Source organism: Hippopotamus amphibius, chromosome 15 (assembly GCF_030028045.1).
Source record: "Hippopotamus amphibius kiboko isolate mHipAmp2 chromosome 15, mHipAmp2.hap2, whole genome shotgun sequence".
NCBI classification, from domain to species: domain Eukaryota; kingdom Metazoa; phylum Chordata; class Mammalia; order Artiodactyla; family Hippopotamidae; genus Hippopotamus; species Hippopotamus amphibius.
Window position 1 is genome coordinate 37,322,248 of NC_080200.1, and position 16,981 is coordinate 37,339,228.

At 38.0% G+C, this 16,981-nt stretch overlaps 1 protein-coding gene across 2 annotated transcripts in view; it reads right to left on the minus strand.

Moving 5' to 3' along the window:
• Window positions 1-16,981, minus strand: part of C7 (complement C7) — a 59,366-nt gene that overhangs the window by 22,922 nt on the left and 19,463 nt on the right. The window contains exons 7-10 of one of the 2 annotated variants that reach the window (XM_057709354.1): window positions 13,166-13,336; window positions 11,467-11,710; window positions 9,227-9,337; window positions 5,961-6,127 (exon numbers count right to left, since the gene is read on the minus strand). In XM_057709354.1, coding sequence (XP_057565337.1) covers window positions 5,961-6,127; window positions 9,227-9,337; window positions 11,467-11,710; window positions 13,166-13,336 — 693 coding nt within the window. The remainder of the gene's footprint in view (window positions 1-5,960; window positions 6,128-9,226; window positions 9,338-11,466; window positions 11,711-13,165; window positions 13,337-16,981) is intronic. The other variant, XM_057709355.1, reaches the window with a different exon arrangement.

The window sequence follows — 16,981 nt, forward strand, 5'->3', positions numbered from 1 at the left end:
CCACTTGATCATGGTGTATGATCCTTTTAATGTGTTGCTGGATTCTGTTGGCTAATATTTTGTTGAGGATTTTTACAGCTAAATTCATCAGTGATATTGATCTGTAATTTTCTTTTTTTGTAGTATCTTTGTCTGCTTTTGGTATCAGGGTGATGGTGGCCTCATTAAATGAGTTTGGGAGTGTTCCTTCCTCTGCAATTTTTTGGAAGAGCTTGAGAAGGATGGGTGTTAGCTGTTCTCTAAATGTTTGATAAAATTCACCTGTGAATCCATCTGCTCCTGGACTTTTGTTTGTTGGGAGATTTTTAATCACAGTTTCAATTTCAATACTTGTGATTGGTCTGTTCATATTTTCTATGTCTTCCTGATTCAGCCTTGGAAGTTTATACCTTTCTAAGAATCTGTCCATTTCATCCAGGTTGCCCGTTTTATTGGCATATAGTTGCTTGTAGTAATCTCTTATGGTGCTTTTTATTTCTGCTGTGTCTGTTGTAACTTCTCCTGTTTCCTTTCTTATTTTATTGATTTGAGTCCTCTCCCTCTTTTTCTTGATGAGTCTTGCTAGAGGATTATCAACTTTATCTTTTCAAAGGACCAGCTTTTAGTTTTATTGATTTTTGCTATTGTTTTCTTTGTCTCTATTTCATTTATTTCTGCTCTGATCTTTATGTTTTCTCTCTGTCTATTAATTTTGGATTTTGTTTGCTCTTCTTTCTCTAGTTTCTTTAGGTGTAAGTTTAGATTGTTTATTTGGGATTTTTCTTATTTCTTGAGGTAGGATTGTATTGCTATAAACTTCCCTCTTAGAACTGCCTTTGCTGCATCCGATAGGTTTTGAATTGTTGTGTTTTCATTGTCATTTGTCTCTAGGCATTTTTTGATTTCCTCTTTGATTTCTTCAGTGATCTCTTGGTTATTTAGTAGCATGTTGTTTAGCCTCCATGTGTTTGTGTTTCTTACACTTTTTTTCCTGTAATTGATTTCTAATCTCATGGCATTACGGTTGGAAAAGATGCTTGATATGATTTCAATTTTCTTGAATTTACCAAGGCTTGATTTATGACCCAAAATGTGATGTATCCTGGAGAATGTTCCATGTGCACTTGAGAAGAATGTGTAATCTGCTGTTTTTGGATGTAATATCCTGCAGATATCTATTAAAGCTGATTTATTGTGTCCTTTAAAGCTTGTGTTTCCTTATTAATTTTCTCTGTGGATGAACTGTCCATTGGTGTAAGTGGGGTGTTAAAGTCCCCCACTATGATTGTGTTACTGTCAATTTCCTCTTTCATAGTTGTTACCATTTGCTTTATGTTTGAGGTGCTCCTATATTGGGTGCATATATATTTATAATTGTTCTCTCTTCTTCTTAGATTGATCCCTTGATCTTTATGTAGTGTCCTAAGCTTTTGTAACATTTTTTATTTTAAAGTCTATTTTATCTGATATGAGTATTGCTACTCCAGCTTTCTTTTGATTTCCATTTGCATGGAATATCTTTTTCCATCCCCTCACTTTCAGTCTGTATGTGTCCCTAGGTCTGAAGTGGGTCTCTTGCAGACAGCATATGCATGGGTCTTGTTTTTGTATCCATTCAGCCAGTCTGTGTCTTTTGGTTGGTGCATTTAATCCATTGACATTCAAGGAAATTATCAATATGTATGTTCCTATTACCATTTTCTTAATTGTTTTGTTTTTGGTTTTGTAGGTCCTTTTCTTCTGTTTCCTGCTTAGAGAAGTTCCTTTAGTATTTGTTGTAGGGCTGGTTTGGTGGTGCTGAATTCTCTTAGCTGTTGCTTGTCTGTAAAGCTTTTGATTTCTCCGTCAAATCCGAATGAGATCCTTGCTGGGTAGAGTATTCTTGGTTGTAGGTTCTTCCCTTTCATCACTTGAAATATATCATGTCACTCCCTTCTGGCTTGCAGAGCTTCTGCTGAGAAATCAGCTGTTACCCTTATGGGAGTTCCCTTGTATGTTATTTGTCATTTTTCCCTTGTTGTTCTTAATAACTTTTCTCTGTCTTTAAATTTTGTCAGTTGGACTACTTTATGTCTTGGCGTGTTTCTCCTTGGGTTTACCCCGCCTGGGACTCTCTGCACTTCCTGGACTTGGGTACCTATTTCCTTTACCATGTTAGGGAAGTTTTCAGCTATAATCTCTTCCAATATATTCTCAGGTCCTTTCTCTTTCTCTTCTCCTTCTGGGACCCCTATAATGTGAATGTTGGTGTGTTTAACATTGTCCCAGAGGTCTCTTAGGCTGTCTTCAGTTCTTTTCATTCTTTTCTCTTTATTCTTTTCCACATCAGTGATTATCACCATTCTGTCTTCCAGGTCACTTATTCACCCTTCTGCCTCAGTTAATCTGCTATTGGTTCTTTCTAGCACATTTTTCATTTCAGTTATTGTGTTGCATATCTCTGTTTGTTTGCTCTTTAATTCTTCTAGGTCTTTGGTAAACTTCTCTTGCAACTTTTCAATCTTTGCATCCAGTCTTTTTTCAAAGTTCTGGATCATCTTCACTATCATTATTCTGAATTCTTTTTCTGGAAGGGTGCCTATTCTCTCTTCATTTAGTTGTTTTTCTGGGGTTTTATCTTGTTCCTTCATCTGGTACAAAGTCTTTTGCTTTTTCATTTTTTCTATCTTTCTATGGTTGTGGTTTTCAGTTCCACAAGACGAAATACTGCTGATCCTGCTTGATACTGCTGTCTGCCCTCTTGTGGAGGAAGCTATCTAAGAGGCTCATGCATGCTTCCTGATGGGAGGGACTGATGGTGGGTAGGGCGGGGTGGGCAGAGCTCAGTAAGACTTTAATCTGCTTGTCTGTCAATGGGTGGGGCTGTGTTCCCACCTTGTTGGTTGTTTGGCCTGAGGATACCTAGCACTGGAGCTTACAGGCTCTTTGTTAGGGCTAATAGCAGACTCTGAGAGGGCTCACACCAATGAGCACTTCCCAGAACCCTTGCCGCCATTGCCTTTGTCTCCTCAGTGAGCCACAGCTGCCCCCCACCTCTGCAGGCAACCCCCCAACACCAGCAGGTAGGTCTGGTTCAGTCTCCTATGGGGTCACTGCTCCTTCCCCCTGGGTCCTGGTGAGCACACTTTTTTGTGTGCCCTCCAAGAGTGGAGTCTTTGTTTCCCCCAGTCCTACGGAGGTCCTGCAATCAAATCCCGCTGGCTTTCAGGGTCTGATTCTCTGTGGATTCCTCCTCCCGTTGCTGGACCCCCAGGCTGGGAAGCCTGACATGGCGCTCAGAACCCTCACTTTAGTGGGTGGACTTCTGTAGTATAACTGTTCTCCAGCTTGTGAGTCACCCACCCAGCATTTATGGGATTTGATTTTAATGTGATTGTGTCCCTCCTACTATCTCATGGAGGCTTCTCCTTTGTCTCTGGATGTGGGGTGTCTTTTTTGGTGAGCTCCAGTGTCTTTCTGTCGATGATTGTTCAGCAGTTAGTTGTAATTCCGGTGCTCTTACAAGAGGGAGTGAGCACACATCCTCCTACTCCGCCATTTTGATTGCACCACTGGTTCTTGTGAGAATCCAGTTAAGCTAGCTAGAGCACCACTGCGAGTATGCAGAGTGCTCAGGGTCACATTGCCCTCCATCTCTGCCCAAGCTCTTCTGAACTGAACGGCACCGCATGGTCATCTACCTATAAAATGTCCCTTTTTTCTTTGTCCCTTTCCTGGCCAACTAATAAGTTAACACAGCTATGACAGTTACAGTGCTACATGGGAAAGCCCACAGTTGAGAATGGAAAAGAATGTCTATTTTTCACCCTAATCAACAATTTGGGATTTTCAAAGACTTGTATGAGATACTGACAATGAAAACAGGTCATTTTGAATATTAATGAGTGACACATTAAGACTTCCTGGTATAAACTCGCTCTCTCACTGTTACTGTTATTGGGAGGCCATTGGGCTCAGTATGGTGTTAGGATGGTACCTGAGGAGTTCTCCTAATTTTTGAGTTTATAAATGTGTCCAAGTTTCTTGATCTCAAAAGGCAAGTTAATTTGGGGTACTGCCTGGCTCTTATGGCAGGGAATAGATCATAGAATCACTTCTGCTATAGCGCTTGTTTTGAAAATGTGAATTTGTTCCATTGAGATTGCTCTAGCAAGAAATAAAATGAGCATATCACAAATTTTGTGGGTTTTTTTGTCCATGAGAAACTTGAGGTGAACACAGAAAACTGCAACAACTGAACCAAGCTGTATAAGAATACACAGAACACTCACACACAAGCACACACCTCAAACACCCATCTAGTTCACCAACTGAATAATCAACTGCACCACCATCCACAAATGGTGTTACAACTGTCTGTCATTTCTAATAGCACTCCTTCTACCACTTCACAATAATTCACAAGCTGTAACCCTTCCGTCACCCAGCAAGCTTCAAATCCTGTTCCAGGTAATGTGCCACATTTATTGCAATCTGTGCATTTCTTAACAATTTAACACATATAAAATTGCTAATGTTTTTACCGGTCCCTATCTTTTTTTTTTTGGTTAATCTTTGCTTAGTATATATTTCTTTTTTTTTATTGGCATATAATTGCTTTACACTCTTGTATGAGTTTTTGAGGTACACCAAGGTCAATCATCTGTATTTATACACATATCCCCATATCCCCTCCCTCCCTTGACTCCTCTCCACCCTCCCCATCCCAGTCCTCCAAGGCATCATCCATCATCAAGCTGAACTCCCTTTGTTATACAACAACTTCCCACTGGCTATCTATTTTACAGTTGGTAGTATATATATGTCTATGCTACTCTCTCACTTCGTCTCAGCTTCCCCTTCACCCCCCACCCCCCCCAAACCTCGAGATCTCCAGTCCATTCTCTGCATCTGCGTCCTTATTCTTGTCTTATCACTGAGTTCATCAGTACCATTTTTAGATTCCATTTATATGAGTTAGCATACAATATTTGTCTTTCTCTTTCTGACTTACTTCACTCTGTATGACAGACTCTAGGTCTATCCACCTCATTACATATAGCTCCATCTCATCCCTTTTTATAGCTGAGTAATATTCCATTGTATATATATGCCACATCTTCTTTATCCATTCATTTTTTGATGGGCATTTAGGTTGCTTCCATGTTCTGGCTATTGTAGATAGTGCTGCAATAAACATGGTACATATTTCTTTTGGGATTATGGTTTTCTTTGGGTATATGCCCTGTAGTGGGATTACAGGGTCACATGGTAGTTCTATTTGTAGTTTTTAAGGAACCTCCAAACTGTTTTCCATAGTGGCTGTACCAACTTACATTCCCACCAACAGTGCAGGAGAGTTCCCTTTTCTCCCCATCTTTTTTTTTAATGATTGTCACAAATCAAGTTTTTGAGTGTTGTGTTCCTAACACCATTTTTCCCATATGCCCTGTGGTCTTTATTGTGCAACTTTGCCTAGCTCTCTGATTTTTAGGAACACATATGTTTTGTTATAAAAGAACTGACTGTACCAATAAACCATCCTAAAATTCTGCCAGTCAAATTGGCTCTACCTTTTTAGAACTAATCTGCCTGACTCCAGGAGCCTACAAGCCATGGCCACAGGAAGAAAGGTGATCTGACAAATGTAACACTAGACAAGCCTAAATACATTCCTCTTGTAAGAATCTATAACTCCTCTGAATCAGAGACTAAGGAAAACATTATTAAATTTAGGTCAAAAGCATGAAATGCAAACATTTGAGCATTAATTTCTCTTGGGACTTACAAGACATTTAACCTTTACTACAGAAATAAGGACATACAAGATAATGAACTTTCTGTTTCCTATTATGTATGCATTCATTTCACTCTACAAAACATAATTAGGACACCGAAAATGCTAACTACAGCCTTCTCTGTTTAACCAGGTTGATTTAATCTTGCTTTCCCAGTGCAAATGAACATGACTGCTTCTGGTGCTTTCAAAGAGCGTCACATACCTTTTGTTTTATGACTTCGGGAAGATCAGGCACAGATCCTGCCCAGCGAGAATATCTCCGTTTGTTTCCAGCAGGATTGTCCAGCTCCAGGTAACTAAGGCCAGACACGAAGCCAGCACGTCCCCCTCGGACAAATGGGACCCCTCTCAACACATTGCCCTGAGTTCCTACTCAAGGAGACATCAAATGAAATAAGTCTGGGTGCACAAATGAAATGAGAATATGAAGTTGAAAGTCCATCAAGTATTTTAACACAACCATTCAATGGTATGACATTCTGGAAAAGGCAAAAGTATGGAGAGAGTAAAAATACCTGTGCTTGCCAGGGAGCGGGGTAGGAGGGATTTTTAGGATTTTTAGTGGATTTTTAGGATCTTTAGAAGACTTTTAGGGCAGTGAGATTGCTCTGTATTATACTATAATGGGCACATTTCATTACACATTTATCTGAACCCACAGAATGTATAACACCAAGAGTGAACCCTCACATAAACTATGGACTTTGGGTGATTATGATGTGTCAGCATAGATTCATCAGTTGTAACAACTGGACCACTGTGGCCTGGATGCTGTTAGTGGAGGAGGCTGTGCCCGTGGCGATAGGGGGAAAAAGGGATTCTCTGTACTTTTTGCTCAACTGTTTTGTGAAACTAAAACTACTGTAAAAAATAATATCTATTAAGAGAGAAAAGAGACACAAACAATACCTAATAGTAATGATTATTAAGAAATTATTCATATTCTTAATGTTCTTAATGTAATAAGAATATTTTTTATACAGGGGACTGTCTTGCTTCTTAGAAGATACATGCATATGTTTAAGGATGAAGCATCATGATGTCTGAAACTTCCAAATGGTTCAGTGAATATTACAAATATTTTAAATATATAGTTATGCATTGCTAAAGTCAACATTATAGATACTATATATAGGTATATATATACATATATCAAAACATCAAAATGATAATTATTACATATAAGAGGTGGATATGTGCGTGTTTATTACTATGTTCTTTCAACTTTTCTGTATGTTTGGAAATTTTCATAAGAAAATATTGGGGGGGAAATGTTCATTGCATCTGTAAGCAAAATGCTATTAACTAACAGGCGTATATTAACATATAGAAAGTGTTCTAAAAAGTTTGAATACTAATCAAAATCTTTTTTTTTCTTTTTTTGTGCCTTATAATTTCAGAAATATTTTCATCTCCATGTGTAATTGATTTCCACATGGTCATGAATGGAAGTTCCTAACTTGCTGATCCGATTCAGGTTGATTTTCATTTCCTTTTTTTAATTAAGTTTCTCAATTTCATAAAATTTTGCAAATTCGAAAGTCACACGTTTATCATCAGAAGTTACTAAAGTCTCATATTTTTAATAAAACGGCTGAGGGCTTCCTCATCTTCCTTGTTAGCTACGTTTTAATATGCAAATAGTCACACTTTTAGTGCAGTGTACTGCCGGGATCAGTCCCTGAACTACCAGAATCAGAATCACCTAGAGTGACTGAATGCAGATTTCTGAGCTCCAACCAAGACTTAGAAGGAAATAGCTGAGAGAAAAGCTTCAGGTCAGCATTTGAAGGTTGCCCCAGGTAATCCTCAAGCATACCAGCGTTCGAGAATCACCCCCTCAACTGACATGCTTGTTTACAAACTACGGAGTCTAAGAATTCAGCATTTATATTTATTTTTAAGCTAGTAGCCTCTCTCCACCTCGGTGAGCTCTGTGCTCCAGCTGGCGCTCTTCCCTAGACAATCATCCTGGGGCAACAGTGAAGGGCCCAGATTGTGAAGCCAGACATTGGAATCTCGTGACTGACACCAACTGTGGTTTTGGGCAACCTTTCTGTGCCTCCGTGTTCCTGTCAGTAAAATGGAAATATGAAGAATTCCCTTCTCTTAGGTGAGGAGTGTATCGGTTAATTTTTGTCAACCATTTAAAATTGTGCTGGGCACATCATAAGTGCTACAGGTTTGTGAAACATAATAAAATGAAATAAAATGTAAAGTAAAGCAAAGCAAAGTAAAAAGTAAAATGATAAAATCTGTTAACAGCTTCCAATCTCCAGCCCAACTGATAACTGATGTCAACATCTTCTCAAAGCTCCCACTTTCATTTCTATTTCCAGATCATTGTATGTACATCTTGTTCAAAAACCTGTCCTCCTCCTTTGTCATGTCAGCTGCAAGAAGACAGGCACTTTCTCTAGTATGTTCACTGCTGTATCACCAGTGCCTAGAACAATTTCTGCACACACTACAGGTTCCATAAATAGTTGATGAATAACGTGAGTGAATGAGGAATTAAGCCTGGCTTAATGCTCTGTCTCCCTCCTTCTTGCAGTCCCCTACTAAAGAATCTTCATTTCTTCCATGAGGACTTTAGCACCTGGATCAGTCTTCTCCTTCATCCCAATTCCTGCCATCATCCCAAGAGAACTTGAGCTCTAATACTGTTCCGTGACCTCACATAATGCGCCACAGTCTCATTTCCATCCCTACTACACTAAGAATTTCTTCATTTTAAGGCAATTAAGTCTTAATCGCCAAATCCAATGAAGAGCCTTCAGACCTCCTCTTACTTCACTTTGCTCTAGCATTTCTCACTGTCGATGTCTTCCTCTCTACCTTCCATGTTACTCACCTTTTCTGGTTCTTACCCTATCAGATTATTCCTTTGCAGTGCCTCTTCTTTTGCTACAGCTTTATATGTGTCATCTTTCATTTAATCACTCCCTGTATTAAATCCTTTAATGACACTCCTTGCCATCAGGATGAAACCAAACTCCCTAACACAGCATCTAGGCAGAATCTAAATCAGCTCACCCTTCCAGTTCCTTCCTCAGTCACTCACAGACTAACACACCACCTCCCTCACTCTGCCACCACCATCACCACCACCACCATGCACCAAAAGCTTTAAGTGCAGTGAACATCCATGTCACAAGGGAAACTGAAGCTTCCTCTCTTGGGGTCATTTTTCTAGGCTTGTTTGCCAACCATTCTCACCGGAGACAAAGATGGTGTACACTGAGGACAGAGTTACGGTACACAGGAGACACCCAGTGAACCTTCCACTCTGCGTGGTGAATCACTGCCATGACATCTGACAGAGAGATCAGAGGTGAAAATAACCAAGTATTTGAAAAACACAATAGAACACCTGCTAAAATTTCAAAGGCGCTTGGAGACCAGGAATTAAGCACAAGAAAGAGGGATGGAGGTGAGTTTGTAATGAATGACCCCCTTCTCACTTACCTGAAGCCGATTTTAAGGCCTCTTCCATTGCCTTGCATGCGTGCTCTGATGATTTAAACAAAAACTTGATATGTGAGGAAGTACATTGCTTCTTATTCTCTGAACTAAGACCTGGGGGAAAAAAATTCAAAGGTGCTTAGTTTCCACACTTGTTGAAAATCTCCTCTGAGATGCTGGCCAGGTGTGAGAGTGGGGTAAGAGGTTGCTTGCTACCACTGTGGCCAGATATCAAAAGTGATACAATACATACACTTTTAAGTGCTCTACAAGGGTCAAGGGTCAGAAAAAGCAATATTTGATCTTTGTTATAAACAAAATAAGACACATGCATATATTTAGGGATAAAACAGCATGTGTCTGAAACCTACTTTCAAATGGCTCAGCCGATATTGGCTTCTACTAACTTTGACCAGAGGGTGAGGGTGGGTGAAACAGTGGAGGGAACAAAAATTGAACGCTTCAAAGAGTGATATCTTTTACCCAACTGTAGTCAGCTCCTCAGGCATAAGGCAAATAGATAAAAAGTAGACGTGCAATGGCCTCCAGCCTACCTACTGGAGACCCTCAAAGCTGGCTTCTGGTTCTATAATAATTGATTCCTAAAAGCCTAGTTCTGGTGCCTCAGTCTCTCCATCATTAACATCTCTGGTTTCTACATTTTCTTCCTCTGACACATAATCTTAGATGGTTACAATTTCCTCAAATGGAGTTTTGCCAATGCATTTTTTTAAAAAGAGGATAGAAAACAATAAAGGGTAGAAATATATTCTTTAGATAATTTTACTAACTATACTATAATAAACTCTATATTCCTTAAAGAACAACTGGGGACATATAACATATCCCAGAATCCTTGATTAATTTCAATTAAACTTTTAGGAAGAACAGAAACTGCTTGAGTAAAATTTTTACTCAAAAATTTTTTACCAACTCAGAAAGCTTTAAAAAAAAATCCTCTTTGTTTCTTTTTAAGTGTTAAAGAAAAAAAGATGGTCATAAAACTGAGTTTAGGTCAAGCCACTTTCTGGATTAATTCCCCAAAGAAATATTGCCTCTGCTGTTGCTACGAAAACCTGTGCTTGCGCATTCATTTCCAACTTGTTGAGGCTGGAAAAGTTCACATTCTAATTAAATCTTAATTGGCAAAAACTAAGCCCAATAGAAAAAAAAAAAGCCAATGGAAACACGGAATAATACCGTAGTTCACCCACAAGAGAAGGCTACAAGACCTCCTCTGAATCTCATGTAAGAAGTCTTACTCTCCTCCAAGGTGGTAAGAAAGTCTTGACCGAAGAGTAAGGCACTGAAGAGACGATTTGGGATGGAGAAGCAAGTATGGCCACGAGCTTCAGGACAAAGTTGGGAAGGAGCAGGTTGGACCTGGAATATAAATAAGCCAGGGCCAAAAGGTCGCTGGAGAGGAGGAACAGATACTAAGACACACACTCTCCTCCAACACGGCGGCAGCTGGTGAAGAACATCCGCTCACTGTGAAGTCAGCCGGCCATGAACTCAGTAGTCCGCCCTGATTCTAACAACAATCAGGCAATTCCAGCAGCAGCGCAGCGTAAGGACAAAGCTGAGCTGATGCTGGAGCCAGTTAGACCTCCTTACAATCTATATACTCTCGGATGAGTCTTCTCACAGCACTGAGTCTCCATTTCTCAGTCTGTGGGACAGGAGTCATCACGGCCATTTTGCTAGGTAGCAGTAAGCATCGTTGCTAACGTAGGCAACCCGCCGGTCAAGAAGAAATCATGCAATACGTTTAAACTATTGTGACAAGTCTTAGGTAGTAAGCAGACCTGTGGTCTCCAGAGAATTTTTTCTTAAAGGAATGTGAGTGGTATAGAACAGAGGTCAATAAAAAAAAATCTCATTGAAATATTTTGATTTCTGCAATATCAGTAAACTCCTCCTTAGTTTTCCTCGAGGAGTATTACTTATCTGAAAAATGGGAAAGTTTAAAAGCGTTCTAAAAATCCAATCAACACCCTCTAGAGATAGCAATGATGATAATGGCTTAACTCTCACTTCAGGGTACTATCCAAAAGAGTAGGCAGGATTTTTCTTAAAGCCTGGAAGATTTTGAGTATAATAGATTCTTGCAATTGTGGATTCCTTTTCAATTTAATCTCCATTTGTCATATTTTAAAGCTCTAAAGTTTAAGTTAACTACATGTTATTTGCTCATTAAAATCCCTGTGATGCTTCTATATAACCATTTTTTAATACTCTACCGCTTTGTTTGACTTTTTCCGAGTCCACATAAAAGATAACTTTGTATTCTCCTCCTAGGGACCCAGACTGCAGATAATGTGTCCCATACTGGTCGATCAATCTTCGGTAGGCGCTGTAGTCATACAGAGAAGGAAGGTAGGAGAGTTCCTTCCAGAATGACTCGGCAAGTTGTAAAAAGTCCGGATTGTTATTGATAAACTGAGCCACTTCAACAGTGTTCTGAACAACCAACAATTGATAACTCTATAGGAAGAAGAAAGAGTAAAAGGAGTTTTAGGTTGATGATTAAAAGCAATGGAGGGACTTCCCTGGTGGTTCAGTGGTTAAGATTCCACGCTTCCACTGCATGGGGCGTGGGTTTGATCCCTGGTTGGGGAGCTAAGATTCTGCATGCAGCGTCATGCAGCCTTAAAAACTAATAATAATAAATAAATAAATAAATTTCAAAAAGGCAATGGAAATAGTTCCTTGTCCAATGTCTCCATCAACCGCCACCTCCATCAAGGCAGACTATATGAATTTTTATTTTTGATGCATAATGAGGTCTCCTCTGGGCCCACCCACTTGAAGCAATCTAAGGAATTTTTGGAATCCCAAACAGGAATGACAGCTGAATGATGACATGGTAACTTGTTTTATACATGACTTTTAAAACCCCAAGTCCAAATTGTTACACCCTCCTCAACTAGAAAAAGAGAATCAACATCATTAACTGCTAAATAATCTCACAAATAGGGATATAATGTCCCTAGAGTCCACATCTTAACAACGACTTATAGGTAGGATGACTATATAATTTATCTACCACACTGGGGTATTTACAGGGTAACCTACTTTATAATGAGGTCTTTTAAACCCTTCCTAAGCGTATTTTTGTGATGTCCAAGACAGAGCTACCTTACACCAAATCCTCACTGACGTGAGAATATAATATGGATACAATAAATGCTTTTACAGCTCATATGTCCACAATCAACTTCTTAGTCATAAAACAATCTATATTCCTTTATACCTTGCTCATGTGATTTATTAATCAAGTTACTGACTTTAAGAATGAGATGAATTATGCATATTGTGAATGAGGATCAGCCTGAAAAATTCTTCAGCAGTAAGTGTGTATCAATGAGTACAATTCATCTCAACTGTCCAGGCTGCCCATGGTGAAAGTTCTAATATCTCAAAACAACAGAGTATCTAAAATTGTCTTATAACCTCCTTTGATGAAAATGTTGGCATCTAGGTAGTAAAGTATTTTAACATCTTTTATTTTCATGCATCTTCTTTAAAAAACTCTAGTATTAGTGTTTCAGAAGCACATTTCATTGAAATTTTGAAACTGTATGTAATACTTAAAATAGTAGCATCAGTAATCATGAATTAGAAATTTAGGCTAGTTTTAATTAGAAGTTTTGAAAGTAATAAGTTTTTGTTTTAGATTTTTAAATAAGAACAAATATTTCAATGAGAAAATAAAAGTGTAAATAAATTTATTATCAAAGAGAATCAACACACAAAAAGAGAATTAACAAGACAAAAACCATACCTTTTATAGAAATGTATTGGATCATCTCTTTGAAGAAGCTATTATGCCTTCATTAAAAAATGAAAGCTGATTCATTTGGTAAATACACTTTTGTTAATTTTAGGAATACTTAAACCACTAAAATACGGAAAAGTTAACAAATATTTCATACTAACCTTTTCCTTATGGATTTCATAGCTATCTGAAGAAGAATGGTGCGAAGAAGATGAAGAACTCAAAAAGAGGAAGCGTCCTTTACTGGATGATGAATGTTCCGTCGATGTATGTTTTACATAAGACCAGGTACTATTGTAAAATTCATAATTAAAATCATTGTTTATTTTCACCTATAAAGAAAATGAAAATTTTTCCTATGACCAAATTAAGGCCTTAGATATAATCAAGAATCTTTCATCACGGATATTTTAACATAGATACTTTCTTCATACGATCTTCTCCAAAACACAAAGCTCTTCATTGACATAAAAAAACTGTGATTCTCACTAAGACCAGGCTTGTATGAGTGTAGGAACAGAGTCCATTATAACAATTACTTAATACACTGTTATAATAATTAGTCCATTATTATAATTACTCTTTGTCAAGCAGGAGACATGGTATTAATAACAGCAATCCCATGTGATTCACAAAATACGTTTGTGTACAAACATCTTCCATTTTCCGTTAATGTCAACATTTAGCCTAGAAGTGAGCAAATTAACAAAGCTATACTAACAGACATCTACAAAGCCACTGGCTCTTGACTTTTCATCTAACAGAGGGGAGCAAAAATACAAATAGGAGATATGAAGCAGTTAGATCTTTTGGGCTTTGTTTTTGAAATGTTCTTTGTGATCCAACAGTGGATTTCAATTTCTAATTCTGTTTGACTTGAACAAATGCTGAGATTGGAATTGTTTTCCCTATGCTAGATGGTAGAAGAAAAAGCCATCCAAAAAGAATTTTAAAAGAATTTTAAAACAGACAACAGGATAGTCACACGTGGCTGAGAAGTGACAGCTCCAGCATTCATGGAGAAGACTATCATTTCTCTATCCTTTATTTTGTCCTAGATCAAGTGTCAAAATGAGATGCCCAGGACTTCCTAGGTGGTGCACTGGTTAAGAATCCATCTGCCAATGCAGAGGACATGGGTTCCATCCCTGCTCCAGGAAGATCCCACATGCCACGGAGCAACTAAGCCTGTGCACCACAACTATTGAGCCTGTGCTCTAGAGCCCGTGAGCCACAACAATTGAGCCCATGTGCCACAATTACTGAAGCCCACACACCTAGAGCCCATGCTCTGCAACAAAGAGGCCACCAGGAGGAGCCCGTGCACAACGCTCACCGCAACTAGAGAAAACCCCCGTGCAGCAACGAAGACCCAACACAGCCAACGAAATAAATAAATAAATTTATAAAAAAAAAAAATGAGATGCCCACAGAGGGATGGCAAGTAATATAAATGTTGGAAGCCTCCAGTGGACAGTGGGGTAATGAAGAAGTGAGCACACACCCTGTCTAAAAGGGTCTAAAAAGTACCCAACACTCAAATCCATCCAACAGTCCTATATGTTACTACAGGGTCTAACATTGACAGATACTTGATTTTTCAAGAAAATAGACATATCCGAATCTTCACAAAAAAATCTGTAGGTTGTTTTTTTTTTAAATAATAGACAACTAACATGCTAAAAATGTCAGTCACCATGAGAACAAAACAAAACATTCAATATGACTCTGTCTGCTCTATATAAATATTCAAATCAGTAACTCTCCTTTCACAAGTATTTGTGTTTTTATTATATGTTCATACACATCTGTGTTTGAAATCAAAGTATTTCAAAGTATTTCAATTTAAATGATGAATATGATACATTTTGAAAACAAAGCTAAAAAGAAAATAAAATATTATCCAGCCAACATAAATGATGCCTGTGGCAACAAACTATTCATGTTAAATGAAAAAGCAAGTATAAATGTGATATTTATAAATCCTATTAACTACACATATGCAAGTATATGCTCAGTCAAAAAAAGACTAGAAAGAAATTCAATAAAATGCCAGAAAATATTACAATACTTTTATTACTATCCATGTTAAAAATGCATGCTAAAAACATGCCAGAAGAAAAAATGGATTTAATCATACCTTTTATTTGAGTATTATTTTCATTATATTACAAAATTGGTTTGTTTAAAAGTCAACTGCAAAAATTCAGCTCAAGCCAAAATGGATAATATATGATTATTCTTGACTACAAAGAAAACATTACTATTATTATTGACTACAAAGAGACATTATTAAGAATTTTTAGAGGTTTCTAGAGTCACTAGATAGTGTTTCAGTCCTGTTTGGCTTTGGATAGACACAGAATTTAGTTTTTTCTCTCTCAAGAAAGAAAAGTTATCTACCTTCCTTTCAATGCAAAAAAAAAAAAAAAAAAACCTATTTTTTTCTCATCTTCAGATGCACAGTTCAAATACTTGATTCATGATTTATGCAAATAAGCCTCTCAGGAACTTTAATTCAGCATCTCCTCACTCCCATGTACTCTACACATCCTTTCTCAAGGTAGTGTGGTCTTAAATTTTCTTTAATTAATATTCTCTTCCTTCCAGCTAAGATCCTGAATTCCCCCAGGCTGAGTCTTCCTCAGAAATCACAAGTTCAAACATCCTACACTCTGACACCTCTCACTCCTTTGATTCTCATTCTACTATTGCCACATCTGTTATTCAGCCTCATAGAGACAAGCCCTTCAACTTACTTTCCCTTCTCTTTCCCTATCAGCACCTTCATTTTTTCACTTCCTTCCCGCTGTAGTTAAGCTTCATGGTTCACGACTTCAATCATTCTCTTGCCAATGAACCTAACTCTTGCTGATGAACCTTGCCTAGGTATGGTCTGCCACCACATTTGCCAGACAAAAACCCAACCCTGGCTCAACACTGGTAGCCAGGCAGCTTAGCGCCACTACAGAAAAATCACGCAACTATCGATGGGTGTTACTATAAGTCCATTCATGATTTCCAACCTCGGTGGAACCTTCAATACATTCCAGTAATCCTAAATCTCTAGCCAATTTTTCATCCCATTCCCTACAGTATCTACGTCAAAAGTTCTGCACCCATCTTGTTCACCCAATCTTACAATCCTTTCCTTCACTCTCAGAAGATAACTTTAACCTCTTTCTTTACAAACACTCCCACTATCAGAGACCTCTTATACCTCTGGCTAACAAACCTACAAACTTACAAATGTCTTCTCTTCCTTTCCTGCACAAGTGCCCCTCCTCCTGTCTAAGGCTAATTTCTCTGTTCTTTTTCTGTATTGCATTCCCTCCCACCTCTTCAAAGGACTAATTAAATTGATGGATTATTCCCTGTCTTACAGATTCAACTTTTCTTTCTCTACTGGCTCATTCCCATCAAAACATACATATTCTAACCCCACCAAAGTACAGTGTACTGCAAGGGATCTGAAGTCACACTTCTGGGGTAAACTATTTGGCATTCTTTGTCTCAGTTTCCTCATCTGTGAAAATAGTAAATGACAGTACCTACCGACTTGGGTTATAAAGAAAAAAAAAGATCCATCTAAAGCACTTGAAACATAGCTTATAAAGGGCTCTTAATATATGTGAGCTATTTTTATCATCATTCAAATTATTTTTGGTTAACAAAGTGGATTTAGAAATCTCAGATATCTAGATCATACCAATGAGAAAGTAGAGGATCAGATAACTAAGCATTAGTTAAAATTGCCTTTAGAATATGTTTTTGTTATTCATTTGATATACACACAGGATCTCTTTTAAAAATATAATGAAGTATACTAAGTGAACTAAATCAGAGAAAGACAAATATGTATCACTTATATGTAGAATCTAAAAAAATGATACAAATGAACTTGTTTACAAAACAGAGACAGACTCACAGACATAGAAAACAAATTTACGGTTACCAAAGGGGAAGGAGGGGGAGGG